Source organism: Stegostoma tigrinum, chromosome 4 (genome assembly GCF_030684315.1).
Source record: "Stegostoma tigrinum isolate sSteTig4 chromosome 4, sSteTig4.hap1, whole genome shotgun sequence".
NCBI lineage: Eukaryota > Metazoa > Chordata > Chondrichthyes > Orectolobiformes > Stegostomatidae > Stegostoma > Stegostoma tigrinum.
This window is the reverse complement of record NC_081357.1, coordinates 100801272-100821482: the sequence shown is the minus strand read 5'-3', so window position 1 is coordinate 100821482 and position 20211 is coordinate 100801272. Positions and strand designations below refer to the sequence as shown.

Sequence of the window (20211 nt, the reverse complement as noted above, 5' to 3'; positions counted from 1 at the left end):
CAGTTTGTGGCAATTCTGATACAGGTATGCTTTCTTGAAACCGTTATTATCTTGAGTTAGCAAAAAGAAAACAATTACAGGGAGACCCCTTTCAACTTTGGCATGCTGAAGAAATAGATTTGAGGATTGCTGGTTATTTTCGGTATACGTACAAGAAATGAACAAACGTACATGTGACAGCCACAAGCTTTCACCATGAATGGAAGTAGTGGAAGTAAAAAGTCCCCACTGATTCACACAAAAGTTTACAAGTGGTTGTATTATCAGTGAGTATCTTGTATGTATTTTCCATTTGGTTAAGTGCAAAAGTGCTCCAGTGCTGTCATTTTGGCAAGTGTTAAATGTTGCAGGATCATGCTGTGATATTTACAATTTCTGTGGGCTGCTAGAGTTGGCTAGTCGAACCATTTGAATAATTCCAAAAAGTAGTTGTATATCAGCTACTGCTCACTTGGCCTCTTGTCGCAGAGGCAGCAAATTCATATTCCAGTCCAGAGACATCACAGCAAAAATCTAGTTTGAGGCTCCAGTGCTATGGGAGAGTTGAGACAGGTAAGACATTAAATCTAGGCGTGCCCTTCAGTTAAGTGATGATAACGATCCCATGGCATTATTTTGCAAATGAGCAAGAGATTTTTTTTCACAGTGAACTGGCCTGTATTTATTTCTCAATCAGTATTGCTGAAACAGATTATCTGGTTGTTAACACATTGCTGTTTGGGGAGCTTGTGTGCATATCTGTCCTATGATTTTCTACTTTATAACAGTAACTGTACTTGAGCAGCAGCTAATTCTCGGTAAAGTGCTTTGAGACATCAACACGATATGCTACACTCTGCTTAAAGGCTGTCTTTTACTTCCCCCTTTTTATCTTTAAAATAAGGTGGGCTTCCCATGTTAACTAGCGGTCATTGCCAAGAAATATCCATTTATATTGTGCAAAGCCCAAAAAGATGTCAACTTCTGGGTTTTGAAAGTTTGCCAATTTGTGTACAAAAGCATGCAGTACTTTTATTGGTTGCAGTTTTGTTTGCATTTTAAACTTATCCAGAACTTTCTTTTTCATTTCAGCCATTTTTCCAACTGGTTAAGTTACGAAAACTCGGACTAAGTGACAATGAAATCCAGCGACTTCCTCCTGAAATAGCAAACTTCATGCTGTTAGTCGAGTTGGATCTGTCTCGAAATGGTAATTTATAAGAATGAGCTTTGTATTTTTAATGCTACAGCACTATTGACAATATTCCCTGAACAGTTAGATTCAGTTAGCCTTCAGTCTTTAACTTATACTTGCCTGTTTTCTTGACTTCATTCCATCCTTTCGTTGTTTAGTGCCTGCTTCTTGATTTTTAAGCAGTGTTATTCATTTATTATAAGCTGACACAGCCAAGTTTAACTTCTTGTTTATCCTACTTTTCTTATTATTTAGCATTGACAAAAGATGATGCTTGTGACTGTTGGGCTGGTGAACTATTTCAGACCACCTTGATTATGCCTGTAGGAATTTTTCTTTCAGGATGGCGTCCAAGGCTTAGAAGCAGAGAAACTTGGGATAATACATACAAAAATCATGGAAGGTGACAGGGCAGGCTGAGAAATTGGTTAACAAGGCATTCACAATCCTGGGCCTCAGATGTAGGGGCATAGGGCACAAAAACAAGGAAATTATGATGGGCCAATGCAGTGACTTATTAGATGCCCTAGGATCAGTGATGTCACTGAACAACTGCAGGGCATTCTGAAGTAGGAGAGCAGACAGATTGGTCTCAATGTGAACCACAGTGGTATGGGTAAAAAGAAGGATGATGTCTCGGAACAAGATTTGAGGGTGCGAAACAGCAGATTTAAAAAGCAAGACCTGAAAGTTTGTAAGCTGTGGACTACTACTGGTGACATGTGCTTGTGAGCATAGGTGGAAAATGGGTGAGTATGTGGCTGAAGAGTTGGAGCAGGAGGGAGGGTTTCAAATTCCTTGATAATTGGGCTGTTTGTTCCTTCAGAGAAACTGGAACCTGTACAAGTCCAAAAGGCTGCGCCTGAATGAGCGTGGGACCGAGATCCTTGAACGAGGGTTTGCTTCTGTAATTAGTGGGGATTTAAACTAATTTGGTTGTGGGTATGATATGGAGTGGAGATGTAGTAGGGAGTGAGTATACAGACAAGTATAGGAAAACCAAGTCAGTATAGAAGACAGTGAACATATAATTAGTTAGGGCACAAGGGAGCATGGCATGTAAGGATGGTATTTGCTTTAATGCAAGAAGCCTTGCAAGAAAGGCTGGTGAATTGAGGGTGTTGATTAACTCATGGGGATGTGATGTCGTTGTTATCATGAGATACGGGTGAGTTTAATAAGTGATCTTTGAGTTAAAAAATCCTCTAGGAATTAATGATCATAACATGATCAAATTTAATATTCAATATGAGGGTTAGGAACAATTGCTTAACTTAAATACAGGGAATTACGATGAAAATGAGGATAGAGCTAGTAAAAGTGGACACAGCAGAAAGATTTAGCAGGAATGACATAAGCAAGCAGTGGCTGACATTTAAGGATATATTTTGTGACTCTCAGTATGGAGGAAAGTGATGAATGAGGTATCTACCACTATAAAGACTGATGCAAAATATGTGATTAACTCCTCTGTCAATTTCTCAAACCCCGTAACTCTCTCCCCAGATTCATTTTCTGAGGTGCTTGTATTCGCTTTGACCTCTCTCTTTGTCAGTTTTTACATACCTTTCTATTTTTCCTTTGCCGGATTCCCAGTCTTTAGGGCTATCACTGATTTTTTAATTTTGCCTCGTTACATGCTTTTTTAAAATTTCAACTTTATACACTCCTTAACTTCCTTGGTTGGCCATGATTGGTTTATCATTCTCTTAGAATCTTAAAATCTTAGGTATTTTAGTTTGGCAACCTGTAACCAGTGGGATTCCACATGAGTCAGTGCTGGGACCGCAACTGTTTATGCGGCACGGTGGCTCAGTGGTTAGCACTGCTGTCTGACAGCACCAGGGACCCGGGTTCAATTCCACCCTTGGTTAACTGTCTGTGTGAAGTTTGCACATTCTCCCTGTGTCTGCGTGGGTTGCCTCCGGGTGCTCCGGTTTCCTCCCACAGTCAAAAGATGTGCAGGCCAGGTGGATTGGTCATACGAAATTGCCTGTTGTGTTCAAGGATTTGTACATTAGGTGGGGTTATAGGGGGATGGGTTTGGGTGGGTGCTGTGAGGGTTGGTGTGGACCTGTTGGGCTGAAGGGCCTGTTTCCACACTGTAGGGATTCTATCATTCTCTATTAATGACTTGGAGTAAGGAAGTAAATGCACCGTAGCCACTTTTGCAGACAACACCAAAAATAGGTGGAAAGGCAGGTTGCGTGACGGAAACAAACAGTTAACAGAGCGATAATGATAGGTCAGTTAAGTGGGTAAGCAAATCAGCAAATGGAATATAATTTGGGAAAACGTGAAGTTGTTCATTTTGGAAGCAAGAACGAAGGAACAGGGCATAATTTAAATGAAGAAAAACTGCAAGACAATGGGACTTGTGCATGAACCACAGAAAGCCAGTACACAAGTGCAACAAGTAATTAGGAAGGCTAACGGAATGTTGGCCACTTTGTCAAGGGGTTTGGAGAATAGGTGTAAAGAGGTCTTATGACAAGGTGTTGATGAGACCACATCAGCACCGTGAACAGCTTTGGTGCCCTTGTATCATTTCATTGGAGACAGTTCGGACAGCGTTCAGTAGGCTGATCTCTGGGTGGAGAAATCGTCTGATGAGTAAAGATTAAACAGTTCTTTTGAGTGGATTGTTCATACATTGTATAGTACTCTGCTGACCGTCTCCAACAAAAAACTGTCTAACCATTTCTGCGTGGTGTTCAATTACATTACAATCCTCTATTACCACCAACCTGGATGGATACTATTGTCTAGAAACTCAGCTTAGGTGATAGTTGGTCCCTTTGCCTACAATTGATGTCTGTTGCTGATTGAAATCCTAGAATTCTTGACTTAACAACATTTTGAGTATATTTTTCCACGTGGTTGGGTGGTCCAAGAAAGTGAACTGTCATCTTTTTTAAGAGCAATGAGGAACAGGCAACAAATGCTGGTCTTGCCAGTGGTGCCTATATCCCAACACTGAATGTAAAATAAAACTCAATTTCAACGCTATTTTGTTTTAGAAACATGATGTATATATTGCAGGATATTAGAGCTCAGAAGTATTGATTTTTGCATTTTGTAATATTGTAAAAATGGTTATTCTTTCAATATTGTTTGGTAAATACTGGGCATTATTCTAGTAATAAATCTGAACTTTGGCTTTTTGGGCACAACAACTTGCTAGACTTATAATAATAAGTAACTGTGATATAGGTTTGTATATTATTATTTGGGAACTTTGGAATAATGTGGTGGCTTCATTTGTCCTACTTCACTCCCCAGAGCCAGATTCAGTATTGCTTCCTTATTGGACTGGAGGCTTTGTTTGGGAAATTGGGAAACTTTTGCTGTTGCGTGCCAAAATTCCCCTCCATGCCCTTGAAATCATGCGTTTCTCGGTCTTTGTTGGTGTAGACGAAATCTCCTAATATTGCTGCTCTCTCATATCCTTGAAATTTGGGAATGGATTTGCTTGTCTCTCCATGCACCGTTTGGCCCATATCCCTCTAAACCCTTCCTAATCATATGCCCACCCAGATTCCTTTTAAATTAATTGTACCCGCTTCCACCACTTCCTGTGGCAACACATTCCATATGTGCAGCACCCCCTGCGTGAAAAATTGCCCATTAGGCCCCTCTTAAATCTTTTCCTGCTCACCTTGAACCCGTGTCCTCTAGTTTTTTCGACTGTACTACTCTGGGTAAATGACCTTAGCTATTCACCCTGTTTATGTGACTCATGATGTCATAATCTTCTATAAGAACTCTCCCTCTGCCTCTGATGCTCGGGGAAAATAGCCTCAGCTTATTCAGCCTCTCCCTGTAGCTCAAACCACCCAGTACGAGCAACACCCTTGTAAATCTTTTCTGAAGGCATTCTATTTTCACAACATCCTTCCAACAAGGTGGGGACTAGAATTGCACCCAGTATTGCAAAACTGGCTGAGCCAATGTTGTGTATGGCTGCAACTTGGCTTCCCAACTCCAAACTCATTGCACTATCCATAAAGGCAAGTATACCAAATATTGTCTTCACCATCTTATCTACCTGTGACTTCACTTCAGGGAACTTGCACCTGCACTCCAAGGTCTCTTTGTTCAACAGCACTCCCCAGGACCTTACCATTAAGTTTATAAATCCTATCCTGATTTGCCTTACCAAAATGCAGCACCTCACTTTTATCTAAATTAAACTCCATCAGTCACTTCTTGGTCCATCAGATCAAGATCCTGTTGTACTCTTCTTCACTGTCCACTACATCTCCAATTTTGGGTGTCATCTGCAAACTTACTAACATAATGTCTTTGTTAATGCAAGTATATTCTAATTCCATTTGGCAATTGTGCAAAAGAGTTATCAACCTTATTCATTCGACTGTGAATATTGAAGTACAGTTTGTTACTTTCTTTGTGACTTATTTGCTATTTTCTCATTTGAGTTATTCTTTTTCTAGTTTTCCTAGTTCTTGAATCTTGGCTTGAAAGCCTTCGCTTTTACCCCCCATGGTATTGGTTACAACGTATACGTGATTTCTGGCTGTTCCACTTTCTTTCTCAGAAAATCAAATATATATCCTTTATCGTGATACCAGAGAGGTAGCGTTCCATTTTAAAATCATATTTGCGATTACAGAAAAGCCTGACCATGTCCCTGACTGTTTGATCCTTGATAACTGCTGTAATTTTACTCTTCACTTTTTGTCTGTGCAATCTGATCTCCCATGGTTTGGAGTATGTGACTTGTTAGAGCCATGACTGTCTCTGGTATTCAAACTGAAAGCTACTGCCTGTGCTTTTCATCTTCTTTCTGGTGATTTCCCCCTAACCCTTGCTTCCTGTACCTTTTTGTAGCTGTGAGGTGACCACATGTGGAATTTAAATTAAGGGAAATGCTTGGACATTGGATTCACAAGTCCAACTGTTTCTTCACCCAGAGCTCAAGCTTGATCACTAGCAGCTAGTGGTACTTCTTGCAAACATGATTTTCCAGAATTTATGAAGTTAGAATGCTTGAATAAAACAGAATGTGTACACAATGGGTTCCCATTAGCCTGCCATTGTAACCAATCTGCTCATCTCTAAATTACAGGACTTTGACCACTAAAATACTTGATACTGAACTTGGTAAAGTAAACCTCTATGAAACTGATATGTAGCACATTGAAACAGGGACCAATGAAATTTTGAGGAATTCACCTTTTCCATAGATTGTAGAATCGCTAGAGTGTGGACACGGGCTCTTTGGCCCAACAAGTCTACACTGACCCTCAAAACATCCCACCCAAACCCATTCCTCTACACATTCCTGAACACTGGACAATTTAGCATGGCCAATCCTAACTTGCATATCTTTGGACTGTGGGAGGAAACCAGAGCATCTGGAGGAAACTCACGCAGATATGGGGAGAATGTGCAAACTCCACACAGTTGCCCAAGGGTGGAATCGAACCCTGGTTTCTGGTGCTATGAGGCAGCAGTGCTAACCACTGAGCCACCCCAAAAAACTAAATTACCAAAAGTAGTTAAATTTGACTGAGAATGGTGGAAAATATATCTGAAAATCTAAAGCACCTATCAACAAGTGAGCTTCAGTGAAATATATGCAATGTAAAACAAATTAATCAAACAGCAGCAATTTGTTTTAGTTTTCTGCACTCAGCTCATCCTTTGACTGTGATTTACTGCTCTCGCTAAGATTTTGCTATCAGCTGTCCCACATTTCAGTGTTGTCCACACTCACTGTTTCTTCTCACACTTGCTCTTTCTGCTCTCAACAACAGTGACTTTGAGCCACCCGTTCTGCTTTTGCCTGCTGTCTTTCCCCATGGGCTTGTTCTCATTGATGATGAGGAATATCTGCATCGTACTTTACTGTTTGCAGATAAGAGTCATAGAGATGTACAGTACAGAAATGGGCCCTTGCTGACCAGATAGGCTAAATTAATCTAGTCTCATTTGCCAGCATTTGGCCAACATCCTTCCAAATCCCTCCCACTTATCCAGATGTCCTTCAAATGCCGCAACTGTGCCAGCCTGCAGTACCTCACCTGGCAGACCATCCCCTGAACAATAAAGTTGCCCCCCTTCCAAATCCCTCCCTCCCTCCTACCCCAAATCTATGCCCTCCAGACCTGTACTCCCCCACTCAGTGGAAAAGACAACATCTATCCACCTCATCCATGCCCACATGATTTTATAAACCTCTATAAGGGTACCCCTCAGCCTCCGAAGCTCCGACAAAAATAGCCCCAGTCTGTTCGCTCTCTCCCTATAGCTCAATCATAAAGGATGTAGGAAGACGAATGATAAGGGTATCCTTCCTAGAGTGAGGCACATTCTGAAGATGAAGAGATAGATCCAAAAAGCACATGAAGGGCAACCATCCTACACAGAGAGTGGCCTATGCGTGGAACAAACCACTCGAGAAAGTGGCAGGCGCAGGCATAGCTGCAACGTCTGAAAGACATCTGGATAAGTCCACGAACAGAAAAGGCCTGGAGGGACATGAACCAAGTGCGGGCTTTGGAGAGAATTTGAGAGAATTTGATGCTGTAACACAGATGAATGCCATATGAAGCTCTCTCCACTCTACTTCACTTAGCTATATGTCCTAATGTCAGTTCCTGAAAAGGGAAAAAAATTGTACTTTCTATGTTACTCAGCTTCAGGTACGTCTGAGTGAATTCAACAATTATCGAAACAGAGCATATTAGGAACTGAGAAGAGATCGTCAAGGAGAGGAGGCTTTCATCCTCTCAGATGGTTCTCAACTAAGATCTTAAGAGTTGTAATACTGTGTCTCACCCACTGCAGTAGCCATAAGTTCAAATAATATTTAAGTATGAAGTAATACCCGCTGAATATGTTCAAGCAATAGTCATGATGAAACTCTCTCGAGTCATTCACTTGGGACTTTCGGCCCACTTTCTGGGCAAGGTAATATTTGAAGTGACGCAGGTTCAAGTCCTTGGTTGTGATATTTAAATTACTCTATGCGCCATGGCTTTTACAAATTGATTGTAGCAAATTGATGAACTTGGAATCTTTGTCTTTATAAAAACTGAATGAACTGTACATGCTGTAAATCAGAAACAAAAGTGGAAATTGGTGGAAAAGCTCAGCAGTTCTGGCAGCATCTGTAGAGAGAAATCAGAGTTTAACATTTTGGGTTGAGTGACACTTCCTTAGAACGGACCCTTCCTCCTGTCTTTTAATGTCTCAACCATTTTTGAAATATTAACATGATACAATGTGAAAGCAAAACGTGTACAAAATTATTTTTCCCACCGATCTGTTTGGAGAAGCTTTGATGCAAGAGTTTTCAAACTACCTATCCTGGCCCCTGCCCCTTTCTTGTTTTTCCTCTGCAGTAAAAGATTATTCTTCTTTTGAACATAGAACATAGAACAATACAGCGCAGAAAAGGCCCTTCGGCCCTCGATGTTGCGCCGACCTGTGAACTAATCTAAGCCCCTCCCCCTACATTATCCCATCATTATCCACAGGCTTATCCAAGGACTGTTTAAATGCCCCTAATGTTGCTGAGTTAACTACATTGGCAGGAAGGGTGTTCCATGCCCTTACCACTCTGAGTCAAGAACCTGCCTCTGACATCTGTCTTAAATCTATCACCCCTCAATTTGTAGCTATGCCCCCTCGTACAAGCCAACATCATCATCCTTGGAAAAAGACTCTCACTGTCCACCCTATATAATCCTCTGATCATCTTGTATGTCTCTATTAAATCCCCTCTTAGCCTCCTCCTCTCCAATGAGAACAGATCCAAGTCTCTCAGCCTTTCTTCATAGGGCCTACGCTCCAGACCAGGCAGCATCCTGGTAAATCTCCTCTGCACCTTTTCCAGTGCTTCCACATCCTTCTTTAATGGGGCGACCAGATCTGCAAGCAATATTCCAAATGAGGCCGCACTAGCGTTTTGTACAGTTGCAGCATGACATCACGGCTCCGGAACTCAATCCCTCTACCAATAAAACCTAAAACACCCTAAGCCACCTTAACAGCACTATCAACCTGGGTGGCAACTTTCAGGGATCTATGTACATGGACACCAAGATCCCTCTGCACTTTTTGCTAACAACCTTTTAAACAGAGTATGGGTGATGCAGTCTGAACAGTAACTAGACTTAGGATTTTGTACTGTTTTGTGTGACTAATGCTTTGTGTAACAGTCAAACTCTTCTTATGATGCGTGGAAGTGTTTACATTTGAAACTTGGAATCATCACCCTCTAATATAAAGATGGCAAGCAGTTCAAATCCAAAACTGGAGTTTTTGAAGACCAAACAGGCATTGAAACTTCTTTACGTCTTTTCGTATGGAGTAAGATCTGTTGATGTATAGCAGTAGCCAGTAAGGTTTGGCAATATGACTTGGACACTATAAATGCTTTCAGTTGGAGTTGAGGGGTGAATAGAACAGACGTCACTGCTTCAGAAGGCTCTCTGTATTTTCAGAGGAAAAAAAATCACTTGCACTGTTTTTTGGTGTTTTTTGTTTTATTAATCCAAAAAACACTTTTTAATTTTAGTTATAATATCATCCAAGTTGGGTCCAGCAGAAAGTCAGTGTTCTACTGTACATGTACCCTAAGATTAGTATTGGTATAATAAAATTCTTAGCTCAAAGTCTTCAGAATGTCAAAATGTGACGTTTTTCATAACTTTGTTATATTTTTAATAAATTGAGCAAAAATTATGAAAGTATTGAATGATTTGACGATCCATATGCCTCAAAGTGTAACATTAATTGTTATTTGAGATTCCATTGGCTAATGCACTGCTTTAACTGTATACTTTAAAATCTGGACTGTTTTAACGAGATAATTTTACAGTCTCAGTTATGTAAAATTGAAACTTCTGGTATGCGGAAAGACTTAGTTTGAAATAGCATGCAGACCTCAGCTGGATCAAATTCTGTCTTGTCTTTCTTTGTTTAATTTTCTTATTAATGGTTGAAATGGCTCATTGTATATTTGCTAACCCATCCCCCACCTCCTATAGTTAGGATTACAATGCTTTGACTGAGTTAGGATGTTGTTTGTTACTGCTGTGAATCAGCTGAGTGTGATGTACACGTAATTGTAGATTGACAAACGTTATGCACTCGTGTCATTAGATGATTATAAATAATTATTATTGCAGATGTTTTGGTTTGAATTCAGATTCCAGGTTCCAGAATCTTGAGTTACATGGCATTGAGCAACATGTCTCTTGTTAGTCAACTTAGGGCAGATTAATTTATAGTTGATTTACTTGCTTCCTGAAGGGGAGAAGAAGAAAGAAAAAGGGAGTTTTTACTCATTCTTTCAAATATAAGGTGCTAGTTAATGGTGTGCATAGGGAGCAAGGCTTTATTGTATTCACTTGTGGATGCAGGCATTGCTGGATAGAATAGAATTTATTGTGCATCCCCAGTTGCCTTGAGAAGGTTGTCGTTAGCTACCAACTTGAACCACTGCAGTCCATTTGAATGGACTTTATTGGGTTACATAAATTGTCGAGCAAATAAAGTGTTCTTTGGATACGGTTAGGCAGTAGAGTTAAGCAATAATGGTCTTTTGAAATTAAAATGATGCCAGTGATAAAAATTTCACTTATATGAATTCACCAGAAAAGTTGGATTTATTTTCCATTGAACACAAAAAGTTAAATTGTGATTTGCAGAGCTTGTAAAACTATCAATGATTTGATGGAATAAAGAGGTTAGTTCAAGGGCACCAGTATAAGATAATTGGTAAAGAAAAAGCCGGGGCACGTATGAACCTGTGAATTACAATTTGGCATGCAACCTTGAAGTGTGTTTGGAGCAGATTTATTTGTAACTTCCAAAAAGGAATTGGATTTATCCCTGATGGAGAGGAATTTTTCGGCTACATGGTGGCAGAGTCGTTAGAACTACTGCCGCACAGTGCCGGAACCTGGGTTCGATTTCTGCCTTTGGGTGACTCTTTGTGTGAAGCTTGCATGTTCTCTCCATGTCTGTCCAGGTGCTTTGGTTTCCTCCAACAGTTGGAAGATGTATAGATTTAGTGGATTGACCATGCTAAAAACTGCCTCAGGGATGTAAAGGTTAGGTGGGTTAGTCAAATAAAAACCCCACATAGGCTTACAGAAATGAAATAGGAGTGGTTTTGCTTCGGGGGGAGGGTCAGAGCAGATTCGACTGGTCAAATGACTGCTTTCTTGTCTGTAGGGATGATGTGGTATCAGGTCCCTTCAGTTCTTTGAAAGAACCGGTAAAAGCCTGCTGGTTTGAGTGGTCTCCTTGTGAGTTCAATGTTTTTATGAAGGCTGAATATTCTGATAATTTGTCATCTTGAATTGGATGAATGTATTTCCTTTATAATGTACTGGCTGTTGGCTCTCTGATATTCACTGAAATGGCTCAATTTTCACAAATATATGATTTTTGTTCCCTCCTGCCATCCATCGTCTGCATCATCTTTAATGTCTTTACGCCGTTTATAAATGCTCAGAATTGGATGGTACTCCAAGTGAAGCTGAACCAGTGTTTTATAAAAAAATTGTAACTTTTTATACTTTATATTCTACATTTTTTAAAATTAAGCCCCAGATCGCTCCTTATTTATTGTTTTCTCGAACAGGCCTGCCATCATCCAATAATTTATACACATTCTACTGGGGTTCTTTTATATTCTTGATCTTTGCTTTGCCTGTCCTCGTTCTAATTGGCAAATATATTACTTTACTCTTCTCTAAATTAACTTTCACCTTCAGTTTTGTCCATCCAGTCAACCAGTTAGTGTTCTGTCTTCTTTATGGCCTTCTACCCTTCCATGTATTGTCATTGATAACTTTTGAAATTGTGCGCTTTCCACAAAGTCTAGCTTATTCACACAAATCAAAAAAAAGCAATGGATCTAATATCAATCCGAGTGTAAACCCCATTATATGCCTTCATCCAGTTTGAAAAACACCTGTTTATCATTACTCTTTGCTTTCTTGCATTTGTCCAACTTTGTATCCATGCTGTCAGTTGTGTCCTTTATTCCTGTGGGACAGTGGTGCTGTATCCCAAATGTTGAGTGAATTTTCTTTCACCTGAAGGCCAGACCAATTTTTAAGCTGCATGCTCATTTTCTTGACTACTAGGAGTTGGTGAAAGAGCTACACAAGAGATATTATAACAAATAATTTGAAAGTTTTGAAGTTTGGGTATTTTAAATTGTAATTGTTTCAGTGTGAATGAACTGCTTTACCTTGGTATGTTTTTCTCCCAGAACTCCTGTTTCTGTAATGCTTCTCTATTTTTATCGGTTTGGATTGCAAAAAAGGAGGTTTTCGTATTCAGGTTGATTGGAGTTGAAAGGAAGGAATGATGTATTGATTCCTAGGTTATTGTTCGGCCATTCTCAATCTGCTTTTGGATTTCTCAGATGGAGCAATTTCCTAGCCAAGTGTTTTTATGCTGAAGTTTGTATGTCAAATCTTTAGCATGGCAACTAATTTATCTAACAGCATGGTTCATTTTCAGTGTGACCTCATCCTTTTCACCACTTTTCTTTCTGTCTGACTGTACTCCCTTCTCCCCTAACCTGCACAGGGAGCGTTAATCTGACAAAATGAGCAATTCTCAGACTGCTTTCATCCTTTGCCCGCAAAGATTAAGTAAACCGACTTGCAACAGATGGATCTGAAATATAATTTGGAGAAAGAATACTGGATTGTTTCCATCTTCCTGGCCCGAGGCTGCTAAAGCTGCTGATGTTACACTGAGCCCGGTCAGTTAAGCAGGTTAGCTAACTAAACAGAGGGCCAAAGTTGAACTTAGGATCTTTACTGATGAGTGTGCCCCTGCTGCTAGTAGGCTTCTGGTCCATCATGAGATTGCAAACAACATATTCTCATTGTGGAGAGCTCTGTTATGCTGCCCACTTGCTATTTAGGCTTTACAAATCTTCATATTTACGCTATGAAGTACTGATTTGAGCTTGTTACTGCTGTTTAGAGTTTGAATGAGAAAAGGTTGGCTTTTGCCAAAATTAGGACACTTTGGTCATGCAAAGTTGAGTAGTTGACTTTGGTTGTGTGTCTATTTGTTGTAAAACAGTAAATGAACATTGTGTTGCTAATAGTCAGTTCGCAATGGCCAGCATTATCACCTCTAGTTTGTCATGCTCCTGAGAAGGCTTCACAAAGAAGTTTACTCTCTGTTGGGTGCAAAAGATCTGTATTAATACCAGGCATGCAGTATAACTGGAGTTAAATATTACACGGCACTTCTTTTGGTCCATTTTGATGTTATGCAGTTAGATTGCTGATAATTTGACCTTGATTTGTTTCGATAGATAACAAGTCATTCAGAATAATGTTGCCATGTATATGACTAATTTAATCCTTTTTAATTGCAGATATTATGGAAATTCCAGAAAGTATCTCATTTTGCAAGTCATTACAAGTAGCAGATTTCAGTGGCAATCCATTGACCAGGTAACAAGAACTGGAATACAGGAGCCTCGTTATGTTTGCATTTTTTTTATTCTAAACAATTTTCAGTTTAATATTAAGAGTTTCCACTGAAAAGTTTACAGCTTGGAAGCATAGCTAAAACATAACTATCAGAAGCTTGCAGAATTTTGTTATTTAATGTCAGTTTATGCAAAATGTTTTGAAATCTGGTGATGTTTACTTTCTGTTTCAATTTCATACATATCACCACTCTCCTTGTAATTACATCGTCTTAAGCTTCCTGTTTGGTACTTGGCTGAATTCCTCAAGAGTCCATTTATAGAACATTTACTGCACTACCCTTATCACTGTTCTCTCTTGCCTCGTGAAATAACTAAATCAAGTTAATTAGATTTTATTTCCATTTGACACATCCATTCTGGCTGATCTTGATTAATTCATGCTTTTCCAAATGAAAGTTTGATCAGTATCCAGTTACTTCCTCATAACTCATGTTAGGCTAAATAGATTGGTTTCCTGTTCATCCTTTTGCCATTTTGGGAACAATATGAACAAGATTTCACTCCTCTGAAATATTTTCACGCAGCTTAATGTGTTCAGAAAATGTTTCGAGATTTGTCTTAATATTGCCTGCTAATCTTTTTAATTTCTCTTTGTATCCAGTTTTAGTTTTAAAATTGAATTGTCACAAAAAGAAAAAGAAAACACAACCACTATATTGGTGTCTTTCGGGAAAGAAAATCTGCTATATCTATTTATTTTAGCCTATACTTGACTCCAGACATGTAGCAATGTAGTTTATATTTAATTTCCCTCTGAAACGGACAAACATCTATCACTGCTTTCTTGAGGACAATCTGGGCTGTGCCGTTACATTGGATTTGTCAGCAAAGCCCACCTCCCATATTTTAATTAAAAAAAAACTCATTCAGCAACATATTCTACTCGAATTGTTTCATTCTTCAAAATAAGGTCTAAAACAGGCTTTGTTAACAAAAATAAATTCTGCTGATGCTGGATGTATATAGCTTAGGAATAGCATCTTGAGAAAGAAGTGAAACAGAGCTAATGTTTTCAGTTATCACTTTTTAGGTAAACTGAATTCTTGAGAGCCCAGATCTTCATTTGCTGACCTGAAAGATTAACTTTTCCCCATTTGGTGCCAGACCTACTAAGTATATCCCAAATTTTCAGTTTTTCTTTCATCACTTGGGAAATATGATGATAACATTTCAGCTATTTCTGTCCTTCCCTATCATTAACAATTTCTTTCCCCCATTTACATTTTGACAATCTTTTCTCTTTTGACATCTCTTCTCACAACTAGTTTTTTGTTCCACACATCTGAAATTTGTGAACAGAATGATCATCTATCACCATCTAACTGCTCCCGGCTCTAGTAAAAAGTCTCAGCAATATCACTTCACCAGCTCTGTTTCTGAACCTCAGCTAAATGGAATTCTGGGACATCAAGTACACCGTTTCTGTTTTGAACAGTAACATTGTCATCAATCAGTACTTCTGTGGTCCTTCTTTTCCGTCCATATCACTTGCGAATGTTTGATAGCCAGGAATGTTTAGCACACTTCTAAAATAAAGGCAAAATACTTAGCATTCTGGAGGTCTCAATTAAAATGTTTTGGAATGACTTCGAAGTTTGGGCAGCATATGTAGAGAGAGAAACTGAGTTTCTGTTGAGTCCAATATGACTACTCTTGAGAATTCAATTCTTATTTGGTTTGGGTCTTGTCTCAATTAATGATTAATTAAATCAGCCTTTGAAATCCCTGTGGAAGCTGCTTTTCCATTTCTTCCAAAATGGGAAGATTTTTGACCACTGATGCGAATTTGGGATGTCCATTTTAGTAGTCAGATATACTCTATATCCTGCTAATCCATCCTGTAGTGGAATCAGATTTTCAATTTTAGTTTGTTTTTCTCTCCGAAATGGAGTACTCCTAATGATGTCTCATTTTTTATTTGTGACTGATTCCAACTACTTAGCAGTTTCCACGATGGTAACGTCAGACTATTGGAAGTGAACTGTTTTTCATATGTCTGTAATTATTAGATCAGATGCTATTGCTTAAACTGCGCACAGGTAAAATCCATATTTTCTTGACTAGTTAGTATATGACATGATATTTTACTTTCCTTTGTTGAAGCATGTTCGTGCCTTGGTAAGCTATTAAAGGAATTTTAGCCACTTGACATTTTAAGCTTTAACATGAGCACAGTTCTTTTGTGGCTGTTTGTTTATGATGAAACCATATAAATTGAATTGAATTTTGTTTTTGTTCGTCTCTCTCTTCCCCCACCACGCAAAACTGATGGGTTTATGCATGTAAAGTCAAGGAATCAAATCCTGTTATAGACTTCAGGTGAAGGAGAGGAGAGGGTGGCAGGATGTGCAGAGACTATTCCAATATTCCTTTTATAATCACACATTATGCCTTCACTTTTGTTTTTGATTTACTTCTAACATTTTTAGAAATAATTTAAAACATTACGCCAGTTTGGGAAGCTGAAAAATAGAATTTTTTGATAGAGATCATTTTTTTCGGTATTCTGACAAGTAAAATGAAGGGGTTAAAATGGCTCCCACCAGCAGTTGCATATACTGATGCTGTGACAACTTTACGTTGTAAATTTGGGTAAATATGTTTTTAATGGAATATTTTAACCCAGGTGTTAACTAATGTGACCAGCAGGAAATAGAATTTTGTTGATATAAAATGTGCAGATGTGTGTCATATGAATGGTTAAGTCTTAATGTGGTAGTGCGCTGCTAATCAAGTGGCAGGAGTTCCAGAATTGTTATAAAATCTTCAACTTTTGCAAAAATAAGCAAAGTTATCAAATTTTCCTGTCATTTATACTAAGATTGACAAAAAGCCCAGACTAGGTTTCTTAAGCAGAATTACTGTTTAATAGAAATGAATAGATTCTAGCTACAAACAACTGATTATAACACTTCATAAACAGTCAGACATACAGACAGACAGAAAAAGATTAAAAAAAAACCATTGGGTTATTGGGTGGAAGGAAACACTGGGAAAGTGGTTCAATTATCCTTTTGTTCACCAGGTTTGCTGAGATGGTTCTTTTGGCTTGTCAGGTTCGGATGCTTCTTGATTTTCCTTCTCCATATACTTCTGCTTGTTTGCTGAATGTACAGGGCTGCGGCTTCACATTTGTAAAGCCTCTGGCTTACTGGTTCAAAATGTCAAGCTGACAGTAACTGCTGAAGGAAAAGTTAAACTGGCTTTTTGAGGACTTAAGGTGGTTTCTACAGAGTAAAAAAGACTTCTCTTGCCCTTGTGGAAATCTTATGACTTCTCCCAAAAACATTCTCCCCGTTAAGCTGTTTTGCTGTTTGGGAGCCGTTAGACAGTCGTTGGCAGACAGAAGGTCTTTGTTATTAATAATTCGACACTGGTCTACACCAGTTGCTACTTGTTGCTGGCCAAATTTCCATTTGCATCTTGGCTCTAGCTTGTCTGAAATCCTTACCTCCACTGCTTCTCTCACACAGTAAGGTAGACAGCACTTAAAATGAGCTTTAGGTTATTTGCTTTTAAAAAGTACAGAAATCTTTCAGCAGTCGTTTCTATCCTTTTCTTAATTTCAGTTCATAATCTAAAATGCAGAACAATAAAAAGACAGTCTTTACAACCCCATATTTGATGTGTTTTGAAGCTCTGTGTGCACAGCATTATCGTTATTTTTGATGATCTGTTTGTTTGCAGGTTGCCCGAAAGCTTTCCTGAGTTGCGGAACTTGACTTGTCTCTCTCTGAATGACATCTCGTTACAGGCGCTTCCTGAAAATATTGGAAAGTAAGTTAGAATGCGTTCATTGTGGATTTTCTACATCGCCATATGAGTATTTCAAAAACAATCAAATCAATTTACAGTTCTTATTTTTATTTAGAAATGTTATTGCCATAATTAAGTTGAACCTCCACACAGTGAAAAATAAGTAGATACTTTTAACTGCCATAGGCACAAAATGAACATTTTTTGCCTTTTGAAAGTCAGATGAGGGATCAAAAAAAAACCGTCCTGTGGTTCCAGAGTGGAAAGCTAAAGTACCAAGTGGGCACTTAATTTCTGATTTCGCTAAAAAGGAGAATGCTATTAATGGCATGGTAGAACATGAAAGGATAGAAACATTATATGTATATAATGGATAAAGAGATGGTATTTGAATGGCAACCAGTGCTCAAAGAAAAGACACAAAATAGGATACATCCTAAGTTGCTGAGGAACATAAGTGTAAGCTTGGATGGTTAGAGCATGGGGCTAATAACGCCAAGGTCATGGGACCAAGTCTGTGTGTTTCTAGCCACAAATTTAATGCTTTGCCTCCTAGTCTGAAAACTTCTGATCTCAGAAGCTAAAAACACTCAGGTCTGGTTATCACTGGTATGGGAGACCACCTGGGAATACCAGATGCAGTAGGAGGGCGGCACAGTGGCTCAGTGGTTAGCATTGCTGCCTCACAGCGCCAGGGACCTGGGTTTGATTCAACCCTCAGGTAACTATGTGGAGCTTGCATATTCTCCTCGTTTCTGCGTGGGTTTCCTCTGGGTGCTCTGGTTTCCTCCCACAGTCCAAAGATGTGCAGGTTGGGTGGAATGGCCATGCTTAATTGTCTATAGTGTTCAGGGAAGTGTAGATTAGGTGTGTTATGAGGAATGGATTTGGTGGGATGCTGTGAGGGGTGATGTGGACTTGCTGGACCAAAAGGCCTGTTTCTACACTGTAGGGATTCTGTGATGAAAAATTGTGGTGATTCTGTACACAATCGTTCCGCTCTCCTTTAACATGGGAGTGATGCTGGAGAGTTGCAAATGTTATTACACCCCTGTTTAAAATTGTGAGGCAAACAGGCTGGTCTGTCAGATATTGGTAGTCAATGGCAGTCAAAGACCACACACTAGGACAAAAGTATTTGTCACTTTAACTAACTGCCAACATCAATTTGTTCCAAGCAAAAAAAACTTCAAAGAGGGGATGTAATCCATATGTTGAAAAGCATATGAAGTATTCTGATGGAGCAGATGGGGAACAACTGTTCCAGTTACAAAAGACTACCAGTTTAAAATAATCGGCCAAAAGCCAGCATTAAAATTGGATTTTTTTTCTCATAGGAGTTATGATCAAGCATGCTCTGCCTGAAATGGTGGGCCCAAAGTGGATTAAATAGTAATTTTGAAAGGGGATTTGACAAAGTCTTGAAAAGGATACATCTGCTAGGAGAAGTATTGAGCAGGACTTGTTGGGTGACTCGGAAAGAACTGGCACAAACAGAATTGTCTCTTTGTGTATTTTATGATGCTATGACTTACCTTCTCACTAAATAATTACAGTACCCATATTGTCATGCAGCGAATTTCAATTTATTAATTGATTCTAAATTTAATATTCACACCTGAGAGCAAATGACATAAACTAATTTCTGTTTTGTAGAGTAGGACTTCAGAAGGCATTCAGACTCGTTGATTTACTTGGTGACAGATGATTTTCTGTGGCATAAATGATTAGGCATAGTCAGCATGATTTAGTGCATGGGAACTCGTGCCTCACTGACATAGCTGAGATTTTGAAAAAGTAACAAAGAGATGGAGCATTGGACATGATCTGTATGTACTTCAGTAAGGTGTTCAGCAAGGTTCCTTTATTCGTTAATGGGATGAGGCCATTGCTGGCTAGACAGCATTTATTGTCCATCCTTAATTGCCCAGAAGGCATTTCAGAGTCAACCGCATTGCTGTGGGTCTGGAGTCACATGTTGGCCAGACCTGGTAACGCTGGCAGTTTCCTTCCCTAAGGGGCATTGGTGAACTAGGTGGTTTTTTCCTGACAGTCAACAATAGATTCATGGCCATCATTAGATTCTTAATTCCAGATATTTTTTTGAATTCAGACTCCACCATCTTCCATGGCTGGATTTTAATCTGGGTCACCAGAAGGTTAGCCGGGTCTCTGGATTAACAGTCCAGCGATAATGCCACTAGGCCATTGCCTCCCCTAGGTGTATATTGCAACAGGCTGACAAATGAACCTTTAGCCAAAGTGAAAAAACATATTCAAAATAAACACTGGTAGTTTGAAATTAAAACAGAAAGTAGCTCATCATAAGAAACCTTCCAAAGACATGAAATGTAAACTCGTTTCCCTCTCTACAGATGCTGCATGGATTGCACAGCAATTCTAACATTTTCTTGCTTTCCTAATTTATGAAATATATAATTCCTCTCCAGTCTTTGAATCTTTTCATGTGGCCAAACTTGCCATTATGAAATATAACATGTGTCGAGAACTTGATCAGAATAATTTTATATGCGTAATACAAAGCTGGTTTCATACCATCTTCCTTGATCTGCATGAAGATGAACAAGGTTGACGTACTGGTTTCGAAGACCGAAGCCATCAACTACTAAAGTACCAACACATTCTGGCCATACTACAGGAAAACAGACATAAAGCCTAGTTATATTCACAAGCATGTTGAAATAATATGTCAATTGAAAAATCACAATGAATGCCTGTGCAGGAAGCTAGCCACCAGGATACATGAACA

The 20211-nt window shown here is 39.1% G+C and overlaps 1 protein-coding gene across 3 annotated transcripts in view; it reads left to right on the top strand.

The window, feature by feature from the left end:
• The window catches only part of lrrc1 (leucine rich repeat containing 1), a 228879-nt gene that overhangs the window by 28482 nt on the left and 180186 nt on the right, over window positions 1–20211 (top strand). For all 3 annotated transcript variants that reach the window (XM_059645575.1, XM_048531313.2, XM_059645576.1), the window contains exons 2-4: window positions 1072–1189; window positions 13566–13644; window positions 17373–17462. In XM_059645575.1, the coding sequence (XP_059501558.1) occupies window positions 1072–1189; window positions 13566–13644; window positions 17373–17462 (287 nt within the window). The remainder of the gene's footprint in view (window positions 1–1071; window positions 1190–13565; window positions 13645–17372; window positions 17463–20211) is intronic.